This window comes from Carassius auratus, chromosome 27 (assembly GCF_003368295.1).
Source record: "Carassius auratus strain Wakin chromosome 27, ASM336829v1, whole genome shotgun sequence".
Lineage (NCBI taxonomy): Eukaryota > Metazoa > Chordata > Actinopteri > Cypriniformes > Cyprinidae > Carassius > Carassius auratus.
Window position 1 is genome coordinate 5,752,498 of NC_039269.1, and position 15,401 is coordinate 5,767,898.

A 15,401-nucleotide genomic window follows, 5' to 3' on the forward strand; every position below is an offset into this window, starting at 1 on the left:
ATCAGCGTAGCAGTGATAAGAAAATCCATGCTTCTAAATGACAGATCCTAATGATGTCATGTAGATGGAGAAGAGAAGTGGTCCAAGTACTGAGCCTTGAGGAACCCCAGTAGCAGGGTGTTGTGACTTAGAAACATCACCCCTCCAAGACACAGCAGGGATGGTGACCAAGGAGCAGGTGGTGGAGGAGGCCAATGTGGAGATGGAGAGCTGATGAGCCAGGGTGACGAGGAGGGTCTGGAGTGGAACTGATGGCTGCGGATCGAGCCGGAGTGACAGAGGGCTGAGGAGCAGCCAAAGGGAAAGGAGGAGCCTGACGGAGCCGAAGGGATGAGGTGCTGCCGGAGGGTTGAGCCCCGAGGCGATGGATGGTAGATAACAGACCAAGGTGGAGCCAGCAGGACGAGGGAGCCAGTGGATCTTTCCTTTGCAAGACAAGACAAGACAAGTTTCTAGTATTTGTAAAACTGAATTTTTCCATCTCAAAAATATATGTAAGTTGCGACTTATGCTTTCATTCAAGGTTAGATTATTGTAATGCTTTATTGGGTGGTTGTTCTGCATGCTTAATAAACAAACCCCAGCTGATCTAAAATTCAGCAGTTCTTACTAGTACCATGAAGTATGACCGTATTAGCCCCGTTCTGTCAACACTGCATTGGCTCCCTATTAAACACTTTATACATTATAAAATCTTTCAAATTACTTACAAAGCCCTGAATGGTTTAGCACCTCAGTATTTGTATGAGCTCTTGTTATATTATAATCCCCCACGTCCACTGTGTTCTCAAATCTCTGGCCATTTGATAATACCTAGAATATAGAAATCAACTGCGGGTAGCAGATCCCGAACTACATTCACTCCCAAAAACTTCTATTGTCTATGTTCTGTTCCCAGCGTTTCTGTCTATTTCCAGCTCCTGTTTGCTTTGTGCCTTGTTTGTCATCATATTAACCCTTGTTTGTTGCCATAGCAACCCTTTTAGTTTCCATGTCAACCAATCACCTTCACCTGTCCCTTGTAAGCCACTGGTTTTCTGGTGTTTTTCCATGTTTTTTGTCTTGTGTTGTCTTTAGTGAAACCTCTTTCTTGTTTCTGAAACACTCAAGCCCCATATATATACATTCCGTATACTCCAATGGATGAGTTTGATAATTATGCAGAACCATCGAGTAGACTCATTCTGTTTCAAAATTCACTTCAAGCTTGTGCTATTGTCTACATACTGTCCACATGGTACAAAAAATAGGGCTGAAACAGACAGTGTGAACAGACATCATTGGACTCTTCTTATTTCTTTGAGTGTTTGTCTGAGACTGGAATCTAGTACACATTTAATTGTCAGGGTTCCCAATTATTAGTCTAGGAGAATCACGTTTCCAAGTCAAGTTCTTTGCATTTACTTTAATAACAGTCAGGTGTGTTGAAACTAAACTCAGCAGGAATGAGGAAGCTGCTTCACAGACTCACACACAAACCTGTTTTACACACGTCACTCAAACACAGAACCAGGAAACAGAAACACATGAGTTCAGGAAAAGAGAAACTGAAGTGTAGTTGAGCTGTTGTGTGTTTGTGTCTGTGTTCATGCAGTAAAATGGCAGAAGCCAGATTTTCTCAGGATGAGTTCATGTGTCCAGTGTGTCTGGATCTCCTGAAGGATCCAGTGGCTATTCCCTGTGGACACAGTTACTGTAAGATCTGTATTACAGACTGCTGGGATCAGGAGGATCACAAGAGAGTCTACAGCTGTCCTCAGTGCAGACAGACCTTCAGTCCAAGACCTGCTTTAGCTAAAAATACTATCTTGGCTGAAATGGTGGAGAAACTGAAGAAGACCAGACTCTCTGCTGACTGTGAGGCTGGAGCTGGAGATGTGCAGTGTGACGTCTGTACTGGAAGAAAATACAGAGCCGTCAAGTCCTGTCTGGTGTGTCTGGAGTCTTACTGTCAGAATCACCTCAAGCAACATGAGAGTTTCTTTAGAGGAAAGAGACACAATCTGACTGAAGTCACTGGACGACTGCAGGAGATGATCTGCCAGAAACATGAGAAGATTCTCGAGGTTTTCTGTCGCACTGATCAGAAGTGTATATGTCTGCTGTGTACGATTATTGAACATAAAAACCATGACATTGTACCAGCTGCAGACCAGAGGACAGAGACACAGGTATTCAGTAGTCTTTTTATTTTCTGTGTAGATCCACAGCTTAATTACACAGAAACACAGTCAGTGTGAAGCTCTATGTCTGTGTCAGTTTCACTTTTATAATACTTACACGCAGCATGAAACAAGCCTTAATCTTCATGTTGATTCATGTATGATTAATGTATCATAACAGATCTTCACTTCTGGAGTTTGAACCTACAGCCATTAGTTATCAGCTCCTCTTTTACTGGATTGATCTGTTCATGATGATTTAGTGTCAGTAGTTTTCTGTGAGATTGACGATCATCTGTTTGTCCTGCAGAAGCAGCTGAAGGAGACACAGAAGACGCTCCAGCAGAGAATCCAGCAGAGAGAGAAAGATCTCCAGCAGCTGAGAGAGACTGTGGAGTCTCATAAGGTGAGTCTGGAGAAGAAGAGAAGTTTGTCTCCGTCTCAGTTCAGACTCACTGAAGCTGAATCACTGTGTGTCCTAACAGCGCTCTGCACAGACAGCAGTGGAGGACAGTGAGAGGATCTTTACTGAGCTCATCCGCTCCATTGAGAGAAGCCGCTCTGAGCTGATACGACTGATCAGAGATCAGGAAAAGACTGCAGTGAGTCGAGCTGAAGAACGACTGGAGCGACTGGAGCAGGAGATCAATGATCTGAGGAGGAGAGACGCTGAGCTGGAGCAGCTTTCACACACACAGGATCACATCCAGTTCCTGCAGGTAACACACATCTAGAAGAACAGGATCATAGTGGACTTGAGCAGATCCTGCTGTGACAGAGACTCACAGAGAAACAGTTCATGAGTGTCTTATTATATAATCATCAGTCAGACTCTCCTCTGATCATCTTCTTCTGAAAGAGACGCTGCTTACAAACAGCTTTCAGCTCTGGAAATCTCTTAGGAATCATTCCTCTCAGCTCTTTCTTCTGGAAGATGTATTTAGCTGCTAAACACCACTAAACTGTTAAAAATCGCTGTAAATTTATGGCGTTTTATCAACCCTTCTGGCAGAGATTATTCTTTTTTTTCAGCAGTTCATAACTCTCACAGTAGAATAGATTATTTCCTAATTGACGCTCAACTAGTTTCATTCACAACTAATGTGAAATATCATACCATATCAATTTCAGACCACAGCCCATTAACATTCAATTTATATTTGGACGGTGCGGACCCACCCAGTAGATCCTGGAGACTAAACCCTTATCTACTGACAAACAAGGAGTTTTGTGGTTTCATTTAAGCTCAAATAAAACTAGATTTTGAAACGAACGATACCCCAGAAGTCACATCATGCACTCTATGGGAGGCTTTCAAAGCCTATTTGAGAGGATGTGTAATCTCGTATGAAGCTGCCAAAAAGAAAGAAGAAGCAACTCAACGTAAACATCTTGAAGAACAGATACAACAATTGGACTTGCATAGAGAAATAACTAATCTGAAATATCAACTCAATCAGCTTCTCTCTGGGAAAATTTCATCAGCTTTTTTATTCATTAAACAAAAACACTTTGAGTTTGGAGAGAAACCACACAAATTATTAGCCCGTCAACTTAAAGAAATAGAAGCCGATCGAGCTATTCACAAGATTGGAGATGACAGGGGACACATACTATTTTAGCCAAAGGAGATAAATATGCGTTTCTTACAGTTTTACTCTGACTTGTACATTTCAAAATGTAATAGTGATCCCAATACTATGAATACATTTCTAGACGAATGTAACTTATCAAGAATCTCACCTGAAGACTCGAAAATCCTTAATAGAGATATTCAAGCCACAGAATACAAAAGGCAATAGCCTCCCTTAAAAGCGGAAAATCACCTGGCCCTGATGGTATACCGGTCGAACTTTATAAAACATTTAGTAATATTCTTACACCATTTCTTCATAGAATGTACAACCAAGCCCAACTAGACGGCACCCTACCACCAACATTAACTCAGGCTACAATTACTGTTATCCATAAAAAAGGTAAACTACACTGTTAAAAATCGCTGTAAAAAAACGGCCAAATTTCGACAGTAAAATACTGTTTTTCATTAAAACAGTGCATTCTGGGTAATATTCATCGTTTTCGAGAAGTAGCCTGCTGCTATATATCGTAAATTAACAACGTTCAAAGTCGACACTCAGTGGCTGTGTTTCAAATCACACCCTACACCCTCATTCACTATTCCCTACATGAGTTTACTAATATATTCCACCTGACAGAGAGAATGAACACTAATGAGTGAATTCAGACACTGATCAACAGCTGCTGTTAATGAGTAGAATCACTGAAGAAAAAAAAACATAACAAGACAAACACATGAAATACAACTGACTTCAGCCACAGCCTTAGATGAAATCAACTGAAGATTTAAATGATCAACAAACAGCTTCACCAACTTCACTCATTACTAACCAGACTGACTTTATTTCTGTTAGATCAGAGAACAGAGATCAAAAGATCTTATTGAGAATTAAAGAGATTTAGATGATAATGTTACTGTTTCGTTTAGCGTCACCATTTTGGAGATCAGTGTTTGCTTTAGTTGGGCTCCTGACCATTGACTTTTGCACTTTAAATTTTGTTTTATTGCTGTATTTGTATCTTTATGATGCATCTGTTACAGCAGTATTAATTTTGATAGTCAAGTGATTATGGTTGTTTCTAACAGGCATGATCTACTAGACTGAGTTAAAGTGTTGCTGTAATAATCAAATATTAATTTGGTGTTGTAATTTTTGAGTGAATGACACTTCAATTTTGTAAGACTGAAAAGTAGTGTGATAACCAGTATTTATGGATTTAACGACTAGTTTTAGTTAAAAAGTATTTCGGGCAGCAGTCCCCACAACACTCAAGAGAGAAATCAACAATCAGCATATGAATCTCAACAATGGTGACAATCAAAAGGTTCATGATGCAATGCATGCTGGGTACCAGCACAGGATAAAACTCATCCATGACTCCCAGCATGCATTGCGGCATGAATAAATTATGCCCCTGAATTGTCCACTTATTTTCTTGAATTCTTATGTGCTTATAATTTTGCAGTTGTTTTAAGTTTTAGTAGCATGTGTTGTGATGTTCAGAACTGATCTCTTCATTTATTTTGTGGATTGTCACCATTGTTGTGATTCATACGCTGATTCTTGATGTTTCTGTCTAAATTTCAGCAAAGGTTTTTTTTTTAATATTATGAGTGAAATTTTCTTAACAGTAGTATCAATTTTCAATAAGAGAAGAGACACTGGATTAGATCAGAAGTAATAGTGTTTGTTCTTGTCAATCTATAAACAACAATATCAGATTTTTTTTCTTCTGTGTACTTTTGTTTTGCTATAACAGGTTCCAAAAGCGCATTGTTACAGCATGAAAAAAAAAACAAAAAACCTTTGTTGTTGAAAAGTCACGTTCAAGAGCCCAACTAAAGTAAACACTGATCTCCATCATGGTAGTGAAAAAAACACCTAAACCTATTTAACTCTCCATAAGTTCTTCTGTAGACATCTGACAGAAATAAAGTCAGTCTGGTTATTAATGTGAATCTGGTGAAGCTGTTTTAGTAGTTGTTTAATCAGATCTTGAGAGATTTGATGTATTCTTTTATTCAGTTGATTTCATTTAAGGCTGTGGCTGAAGTCATTTGTAGTTCTTGTGTTTCTCTTTCCTTCAGTGATTCTGCAGGTGTTTATCACTAATGCTCAATCATCAATTAATCACCGAATTATCTCATTAACTTCACTGATTCAGTGTTACTCAAACACTCTGTAGTGTGCACACATTATAAGTGTTCATTTAAAACTGAGGATTTTCTTGTGGGGTTTAAAGGGTTAAATATTTAAGATGAAGAAAAAACGGAATGAAACATAATTTAACAGTAATAAACTGTAATTAATTTACAGGAAACAAACTGTAGAAAAACAGTTATTTACTGGCACCCCTGCTGCCACCCCTGTTGCCAGTAAATAACTGTTTTTCTACAGTTTTTTGCCGTCCAGTCAAGGAAAAACAGTAATATACTGTAAAATGTAAACGTCAGATTTACCAAATGAAAAATAAGTTAATTTAACTAAAATATTTGTGAACATCCATAGAAAAAAAATTAGGCAAAGTCATACACTGATAATGAGAGTAAATACTGAACTTGACTGTATTAATGTGTGTTTGCACAAGAGAGATCGTTTAGTTTAATGTAGTTTTGTTGTTCACCATTGTGCTGTAGAGTAGAGCCGGTGCTTCAGTCAAAGATGAGCCACAAATTCTGATTTTTTGCTGCTTTATATAAACACAGTAAATGTGGAGTTGCTGATACAGTGATGATCTCTGTGTTGAGTATTTCAGCACATACATGTGTAATACAGCTGACAATGAGCTGCAGTGATTTGAGTAAAAGTCATGTATTTAGTTACTTTATTACTGCACATTAAGTGTAAGAAATATTCCTTCTCAGTGGACTCAAATGAAATAAGTTCATAGTACTAACATCGTAGGAATGCTAGTTTAAAAACTCGAACTGTTTGAAGCAGTGGGAGTGGAGTTAATTTCCATGGTAGAATTTACGGTAAAATACTGTTAAAAAATAAGAGTGGTAAATTAATGGTTAGGAGCTGTAAATTAACAGTACTTTACTGGCACCCCTGCTGCCAGAAAATTACTGTTATTTAACGGCAAAAATTTTTACAGTGTAGAACCAACAACAGTTCAAAACTTCACTAACATTTCAGATTTTTACCTCATTTTTCCTTCTGATTTACTACATAATGGTGAAATCAGTGAACTCGATAGTACAGATTCTGAGTAACATTCATCAAAATTGGATCAGGTGAACTTCAAACTTGATAAAATTTATTTTTATGATTTTATTAGACTCCACAAATTTTCAAGAAAATACTTCATTTATCAAAACAATGCAATATAAGCAGATTGAATTGTGTTCCCTTATAGTAATCAAATTGACCCCTGTACACTTGTTGAACACTTACCACTTAAACTAACCCATATCACCAAACCTGTCCCTAACCAACAGCAGTATGTTGCGGCTGTGATCTAAAGTGTTTCTCTGTTTTCTGTAGAGTTTCCAGTCTCTCTCAGCTCCTCCTGAATCTACAGACGTAAATGATGATCTCTTCAGTTCTCTCTTCTCTTCTGATGATCTGAGAGAATCTGTCCATCAGCTGAGAGACAAACTGGAGGATTTCTGCAAAGAGCAGCTCCAGAAGATCTCAGACAGAGGTAAAGTCCTGGAGATTCATCTGCTCTCAGAAACCAGTCCATCATCATCTCATATCATGGAGAACATCATATTAGAAATGTGTTAGGAATAGATACAGGATCATGAGAATCACACTGTTCATGTCTGTTGATTTCCACAGTCACATTCACCAGCATTGATCTCTGGACCAGGAAGGACTTCCTACAATGTAAGTCAGTAAGAAAACCAGCAGAAAACTCATGAGTGTGTTCATGTTCCTCCTGTAGAAGGAGAAAGAAGAGTTTATAACTGATGATGTAAATGATGATGTGCACAGATACTGAGACACTGATGATACACTGAACATGAAGAGATCAAACAGATTCATAATTCCTGATTCTGATGTGTTTTATCTCCATCAGATTCCCATCAGTTCACTCTGGATCTGAACACAGCACATAAACACCTCCGTCTGTCTGAGAACAACAGAGTGATTACATTCACTGACAGATATCAGTCGTATCCTGATCATCCAGACAGATTTAATGGTTGGTATCAGGTGTTGTGTAGAGAGAGTGTGTGTGGACGCTGTTACTGGGAGATTGAGTGGAGTGGAAGAGGTGTGTATATATCAGTGTCATATAAGAGCATCAGCAGGAAGGGATCGGGTGTTGAGTGTGGGTTTGGATTTAATGATCAGTCCTGGAGTTTGTGCTGCTCTTCCTCCAGATACTCTTTCAGACACAATAACATAGAGACTGATCTCCCTGTGAAGTCCATCATCAGGAGAGTAGGAGTGTTTGTGGATCACGGAGCAGGAACTCTGTCCTTCTACAGCGTCTCTGACACAATGAGCCTCATCCACACAGTCCAGACCACATTCACTCAGACGCTCTATCCTGGGTTTAGGGTTTATAAAGGATCATCAGTGAAACTGTGTTGATGAATCAGAATAGATTGACAAGAGATTTTACCCATAATGCTTTGAGCTGCATGATGATTCAGCAACAGTGAGATGTTTAAGAGTATTCCCTCTTCATGACATCAATACTGCAGCTGAACTTCTGTCAGTGAAATTTACATTTATTAACTTAGCTGACGCTTTTAAAGCAGCTTACAACTGCTATATATGTCAGAAGTCATCATATACTTTCTCTTGTACAGTAATTTCTCATACCCTTTTTCCCTATTATTCAATAAAGATATTACTTAATATGAAAACTCAGTTTTTTTTATGTGCCTTTAGTTTTAATTTAATTTGTATTTAAGTACCACATGTAATTTAAGTTATAAATAGACCCATCAATAGTCTCTAAATATAAATGTCTTTTATTAACAGCACTTCAAATTTTACAGACCTCAATTACTTTTTAAAATCTCCAAATTAACTCATTTTATTTGGTTACAGTTTTCAATTTTTTTTACAAATATAATCTCAAGTACATATCCTTATTCATGGATGTTTATATATTTGTAACGGGGAAAATACTGAGGAATACTTTTTTTTTTTTTTTTTTTTTTAATTCAAGCAACATTTTATGTTCTGATTTTATGAATTTAAGACATTCTGCACTGATTTAAGATTTTTAAGGCCTTTGTTTGTGGGAGTGCAATTTAAGAATTTTTAAGACCTGCAGAATCCCTGTAAACATGTCTGGGACAACCACAGAAACCCAAAAATAATTATAAATGTAAATTTTCCCTGCTGTTTTGAATTAACAAACACTTTTTCTCATACTTTTTTTTTTTTTTTCAAATTAATCAATGAAGATATTACTTCATAAGTAATGCTTGTTTGTTTTATGTGACTTTAGTTTTTAGTTGTTTTATTGCAGTCATAAAGCAACGACAAAGAAATAAATGCAATGGAATTTATCTGTGATGTCAGTTTATTTCTGAAACAGTCTCTCTGTGTCCCTCTAGTGGATGCATCTAGTGAGTCAAAGGAAAAAACACCTAATAAAGTGTATTAATAATTCCGTGTGTGCATATCTTACATGAAGCATGTCTGTAAATAAATATAAATGCATTTATTTTTCACTGTTATTAAGCAATTGTTAATCTGATTCTGTTGCATCACCATTTGAGCTCGTGCCCAGTTTCATTTCTGCAGAAGTCCTGCCTCTCACAAAACTAGTCCAAGATCATTACAAACGTGTCACACACTCACAGCAAGGCGTTTAATACTGAACTGAGAAACCAAACTACACGACATGATCAACCAAGGTACTGTAACTAACCTATTACGAGCATTTAATCATTAAAGTATCATTCGTTTAGTTATTAAGATGATTATATTTATGTAAACAGATGCAGTTCTTGTATTTTGTACAAATTCAACATCTGTTTTTTTTGTTTCGGAAAAGGCTTTGATGTATTTTTTATGTTTATTTCAAGCTATTTTATGCTATGCATCTTTCACGGTAAACTAAATAAATGTCTCCAATAAACTGTCCGTTAGTCTGAACACGACAGATCATCTAGAACACATTTAAAGCACGGTCTGGGTCTAAGTTTTAGTCTTGTCTTATGCATAAATAAGGTTTATTTTATTAAGATAGTTTCCTCAAGCAAGTGCATTATTATAACTCTCTTAAAGTCAATCAACGTTGTCTGGGAAGACTAGAGAAACTTAAAATCTAATGCTGTGTTCACACCAAACGCGAATAGAGCGTCAAATTCGCATCTACTGCGCCTAGTTTGCCGCGTAAACATTTTGGCCCCATTTACACTGCATGGTTCAAGTGACACAAATCCGATGTTTTCCTCTCATGTGGCACAGATCGGATATGACCGGTGAACGTGTGACGCCGCCTTCACACTGGCAGTTGAAATCCGCTCCGTAATACGCAATACTCCCCCAGTGGACGTCATAGGCTACTACACCGCTGAAAGCTTCGGAAGCGAGTAGAACAAAAATAGCGGAGATATTAGAATGATTGATATTGTCTGTATCTGAATGTGCATGTCAGGTCAGCTAAATGTGATATAGTGGTATATAGGGCTGCAACAACCCTGCACTGGAGCGAGAGAGACCGAGTGTGTCCGAGAGCGGGGGGCACAATATTTAATTATTTATTTTAATTGTAATAACTGCCCTTATAATGTTAGAAAATCATGAAAATAGAAAAATGACATGACAAATTATCGTCATAAAATCATTATTTATTTTATTAAAAGTTATGAATTCAGGTTTGTTTATCAGTACCATAGCAACGCCAACTTCCGCTGGAATTGTCGGATAGGAACCGTCCGTAGACTTTCGCAAGAGTTCAATTTTTTGATGACCAACGGACACGATTGTTTTCGCACCGCAGTCGTTCGGACCCGGTTCGTAGCCATTCGCATGCGGTCTGCGAATCGCCATGAAATGAATGGCTTCCGGTCGTTTCGTAGCCGTATCGGAGCTGATTTCAACTGCCAGTGTGAAGTTTCCACTGTTTCCGACGAATGACGAGCGACAGACCGGAAGTCATTCATTTCCAATGGAAAGTAATGCGGGAGCTGCGTGGAGTTCCGATCACATGCGTATGCAGAAATTTCGGATCCGATTTGAGCCTCGGATACGTTCAAATATTTGAACTTCTGTGACTAGACCGTATGCGAACGCCCGACCGGATGTGATGTATTCTAATCAAAACTATCGGTGCGAGGTTAGAATTACCAATATTATCCTTTAAACACTATTTCTGTAAAATGGTGGTTTATAATACTTATGGCAGAAATAATTATTTAATAATTATTAAACCATTATTTACGTTGATTAGCCCCATAAAACCTACTGTTTTTATTTTGGGGGTCACCTGATTTGTGACTATGCATTCATAAAGTAACTATGTTCATTAAAATTATTAATTTTACCATGGTGAATATGCCAAGGTAACGGTTGCTGCATGACCAGTTTGAAAGTTCTGCGTGACTGCCGCTAGAGGGAGAAATGCGACAATCGTGTCCTAATGTCCTGTGCAGTGGAAAGGCGGCTTAAGCAGGAAAAAAACACATGGATTCTGATGTTCTCAGATCGGATTCAGGCCTCATTCATATGTGGTAATAAATCGGATATGAATCGGATACGTGCATTTGCGTGTGCCATGTAAGCAGACAAATCGGATATTGCCCAGTAAATGCGAGTCGTACCAACTGAGATCACATGACCTATTATAGGCGCGAAATTCGACCAGGCTGCAACAAGGGTGTGACGAGTGGGGCGGGGCCGAGAGACGTGGGAACGAGGAGTGAGGCCAGGTGTAGTGATTGGAGATGAGCTGCACCTGCGACCCACCACCGGCCGTGAAGGACGAGAGAGGTTTTCATTTATTTTTTTGTTTTGGTTTTTATTTATGCGCATCAGTCGTCAGTGAGGGGCTGGTGCGCTGTTTTGTGTTTATTTGGAATTATTAAAATGTTATTTTGAATGTCCGCCGGTTCCCGCCTCCTTCTTCCCGAAGTTATGGAGATTTTATCATTACAAAGGGCTCCTCTTTTTTCTCATCAAGAAATCATTTTTCGCATCAGGGGGCGGTCACACTAGCCTTTGAACGTGCGAAATTATTTCGGACGCCACTGGGAATATGGGCGGGAGCAAGATATAACGGTTTCCCTCTAGTTATCACAACATGGATTAATCTGTGCTTGTACTGTGTCTTTTGCAACGGCGTTGAATGCGACTTCACGTGATGTGAATTCGCAGGTCAGAGTTCACCAAACTTGAACTTTCAAACGCAGCAAAATGCAAAATTTTTCGCCTAAAGGTGTGGCAGGAATCAGCAGGAAAGCTGCGGATCGATAAACGTGTACGTGACTCAAAAGTTAAATGTGTATTTACAACACACTCTTCCAAGCGAGGTCCTTTTTATTCCTGAAATATGAACATGTGTGTGATACTTGTGTCATAAATCTCCGGTTGACTGCTCACTGACAACATCAGTCATTCCTCCATGTTGAATGAGTGACTCCTGAGCAAGCTCCTGATTAGTTAACGCGGTGTGAATTGACGGCAAAGCTCAAAATTTTCAATTCATGTGGCAAACGCGAATTCGCGTCAAATACATAAATGCACAAAAGCACCATTCACGCCAGAAGCTCAATTTGCATCATTCGCGCGTCTAGTTCGTGCAAATGACGTGAATTTAGCTTCTGGCGCGATATGCGCTTTACGTGTGAATGGTGCTTTTGTGCATTTATGTATTTGATGCGAATTCGCACCACGCTAAACGCCTCATTCGCGCCGCGAGATCTCCAGACGCGCGTAAACGCACCTTTGCATTGACTTAACATTAAAATCATTCGCGCCAGATGCTCTATTCGTGTTTGGTGTGAACACAGCATAACTGTGATAAATGATTATCAATGTAATTTCTCTCAACAACAAACACTTTTTTTCCTCAGGAGCAGGTCACCGGAATCAGTGGTCCAATAGAAGCTCAAACGGGGGAAACAGAGACACCCAAAATGTTTGTTTTCCCTCTCAAACTCAGATTCCTCCAAACATGATGATACGAGGTTCACCTGGCAGTGATCCGCTCACAGTAAATCCAGCTCTGAATGAACTGAGACTGGTTCTGCTGGGAAAAACCGGTGCGGGGAAAAGTGCAACGGGAAACAGCATCCTGGGAAACAGATGCTTTAATGATGAACTGAGCATGGGTTCAGTCACGAAAGAGTGCAAGAGAGCGTGTGGAACGGTGGAAGGACGAAATCTCGTTCTTGTGGACACACCTGGGTTTTTTGACACGGACTTAACAGAAGAACAATTAAAACAAGAAGCAATTCATTGCCTGGCCATGAGTTCTCCTGGTCCTCATGCGTTTCTGCTCGTTATTCCAATAGAGCGATATACAGAGGAGCAGCAGCGCACCGTAGAAATGATTCTGGAGATGTTTCGTGAGGACATCAGCAATTACAGCATCCTGATATTCTCACACGCCGACAGACTCAGAGGAGAACCCATCGAAAGCTTCGTTTTGAAACAAAATCGAAAAGTTCAAGACCTCGTGAAGAGATTTGGGAGGCGTTTCGTGGCCTTTGACAACACAAACCTTACAAACCCAAAACAAGTGAGTCGACTCCTGCAGAAAGTAGATGAGCTGTTGGTCATGAATGAGAATCGTCACTTCACTAATGAAGTTACAGAAGTAATGCAAAATGCCCAGAAGATAATAAAAGATAGAATACAAGCAGAAATGGCTAAAAGAACGAAGAAAGTAAAGCAGGAGGTCAGAAAACTGGCTGATGCTCGTTGGCGTGAGTTTTTATCTTACATTACAGAAGAGAGGCAAGAAACGGAACGAAGAAGGAAACGCATTCAACGCAGGATTGATCAGATTGAGACAGATATAAAGAAGGAACAACAGAATGTGCAACCGATTCCAGAAAGACTGAGACGGTTCATAGAGTCTCTGCAGACGGAGATGGAGAACATGGGACGACTGGAGGAAAGACGGATGGAGGAGGAGAGAGAGAGAAAGGAAAGAGAAGAGCAGGAACAGAACGACCTGGAGATCTGGATCCAAGAAGAGGAGCAGAGGAGAATGAGTGAAGGAGGACATAATAATCTTCTTACTCCAGATTATAATAAAATGCTGTTTATGCTGACCATGTTTATGTTGGGGATTGGGGCTTCATTTGCACCCGCTCTCTTACTGTTCCTGTTCCCTGCAGCTCCAGTGGTGGAAACTGGATTTGCAGCAGGGTTATTAACCAACTTGTTGGCTGCAGAAGGATGGAGTTTCGTTTGGGTGGTTACTGGAGTCGCCAAAGCTGTGGTTCTGACCCGCTGCTCCATCCAGTGAAATCAAGATATAGCCAAACCGCGAATAAGTGAAGAGCGAAAAACATTAAGCTTTAAAAACAAGACACAAGAGTATCACATAATGGTCCTATGAAGCGACGGTATATTCCTAAGTGTTATATATTCATCTTAACATTACTAATGTTTAATATGAAGGAAAAAAAATCTGAAGAAGAATAAAAATAAATAATAAAAAAAAACATTAAAGAACATGCCCATTAAGTCATTAAAAGGTTTCAAACATTTGGTTATGTTAAAAGTTAATGGAACAATTAATTGTATCATTTCGCAAACAAGAATGTTACGTTTATATGTTCTCTGAACATTCTAACGGGAAACATTTACAAATTGTTACATGTGACCTGTGCATGTCTGATTTTCTGATATAATTATTTTTCACTATTGTCTGTTTCAGTCATTTCTAGTTTATTATATAACTATCTATTCCTTGATTTTTGTAATGTACACTTCTCCTTTATGTTTAGACAATTGCATTCACTACAGTATTGAACTATAAGAGATGCAGATCAAAACGTGTTTAGAGTCTTTGGACTTTGAGTTTTCTGATCTGTGTAATCAAACATTTCTTATTGTGCTTTTGTAATTCATTTGTTTGATATAACTGAGTTACTTTAATTGTGTTACTTTTTATTTTGCTTATTTTAAGTTTAGCGATTTTATCCACCTGTATTCATCTAAATAAAGTGAAATAATATCAATGCTATGTGTTTGTCGTCTCTGGACATTATTTGTGGCATACTAGATCTAATAATAATATATGATGAAACTTAACATGTTTAACTACACACACACACACACACACTGTAGTAACGCGGTGTCACCGGCGGGTGTCGCTGTAGAGCGGTGGCAGCAGTGAGTCTCGCGTCGAACAAGAGAGATCCAAACCGGAAGTTAACAAGCGATGTTTCAGCTTCATACCGCTGATCTGTGAATGAGGAAGATGGGATATTTAATATCAATAAACTGCGTTAAACTTCTGATCACCGCTTTATTATACACATGTGAGTATAAATATGACTGTTTAATGTTAATCGTGTGTTTGTGCTGTCACGAGTTGATGAATATTACTGTATTGCTCAGGCCTGGAATCATAATATATTCCACTATAAATGTAAACATGTATTATTATTAATTTATTCACATTTAATTACCAGCAACATGATTCCCTAATCTTTATTATGTGTGTATTGTGGAAAAAAAAAACATTTGGAAAAAAAGAGAAATTGTATTTGCTTTGTCACTT

At 38.7% G+C, this 15,401-nt stretch overlaps 3 protein-coding genes across 3 annotated transcripts in view; all 3 read left to right on the plus strand.

Annotated features, from left to right (window-relative positions):
- The first annotated feature begins 442 nt into the window (after window positions 1–442).
- LOC113045192 (tripartite motif-containing protein 16-like) lies at window positions 443–8,517 on the plus strand. The gene is made up of 6 exons (XM_026205406.1): window positions 443–2,171; window positions 2,473–2,568; window positions 2,648–2,881; window positions 7,229–7,388; window positions 7,529–7,576; window positions 7,770–8,517. The coding sequence occupies exons 1-6, from the start codon at window positions 1,599–1,601 to the stop codon at window positions 8,288–8,290; spliced, it is 1,632 nt and encodes a 543-aa protein (XP_026061191.1). The 5' UTR covers window positions 443–1,598; the 3' UTR covers window positions 8,291–8,517.
- A 962-nt stretch (window positions 8,518–9,479) lies between these two features.
- LOC113045198 (GTPase IMAP family member 4-like) lies at window positions 9,480–14,856 on the plus strand. The gene is made up of 2 exons (XM_026205412.1): window positions 9,480–9,573; window positions 12,736–14,856. Exons 1-2 carry the CDS (start codon window positions 9,561–9,563, stop codon window positions 14,136–14,138), a joined length of 1,416 nt encoding a protein of 471 aa, XP_026061197.1. The 5' UTR covers window positions 9,480–9,560; the 3' UTR covers window positions 14,139–14,856.
- A 159-nt stretch (window positions 14,857–15,015) lies between these two features.
- LOC113045189 (nicastrin-like) overlaps window positions 15,016–15,401 on the plus strand; it is a 10,007-nt gene continuing 9,621 nt past the window's right edge. The window contains exon 1 of the mRNA XM_026205404.1: window positions 15,016–15,159. Coding sequence (XP_026061189.1) covers window positions 15,090–15,159 — 70 coding nt within the window. The 5' untranslated portion in view covers window positions 15,016–15,089. The remainder of the gene's footprint in view (window positions 15,160–15,401) is intronic.

Excerpts from the sequence above, each read along its gene's own strand:
- LOC113045192 (XM_026205406.1), top strand. The coding sequence starts at position 1,599 with ATGGCAGAAGCCAGATTTTCTCAGGATGAGTTCATGTGTCCAGTGTGT. Across the intron at positions 2,172-2,472 it reads ACCAGAGGACAGAGACACAG|AAGCAGCTGAAGGAGACACA; the intron begins GTATTCAGTAGT and ends TTTGTCCTGCAG. Across the intron at positions 2,569-2,647 it reads AGACTGTGGAGTCTCATAAG|CGCTCTGCACAGACAGCAGT; the intron begins GTGAGTCTGGAG and ends GTGTCCTAACAG.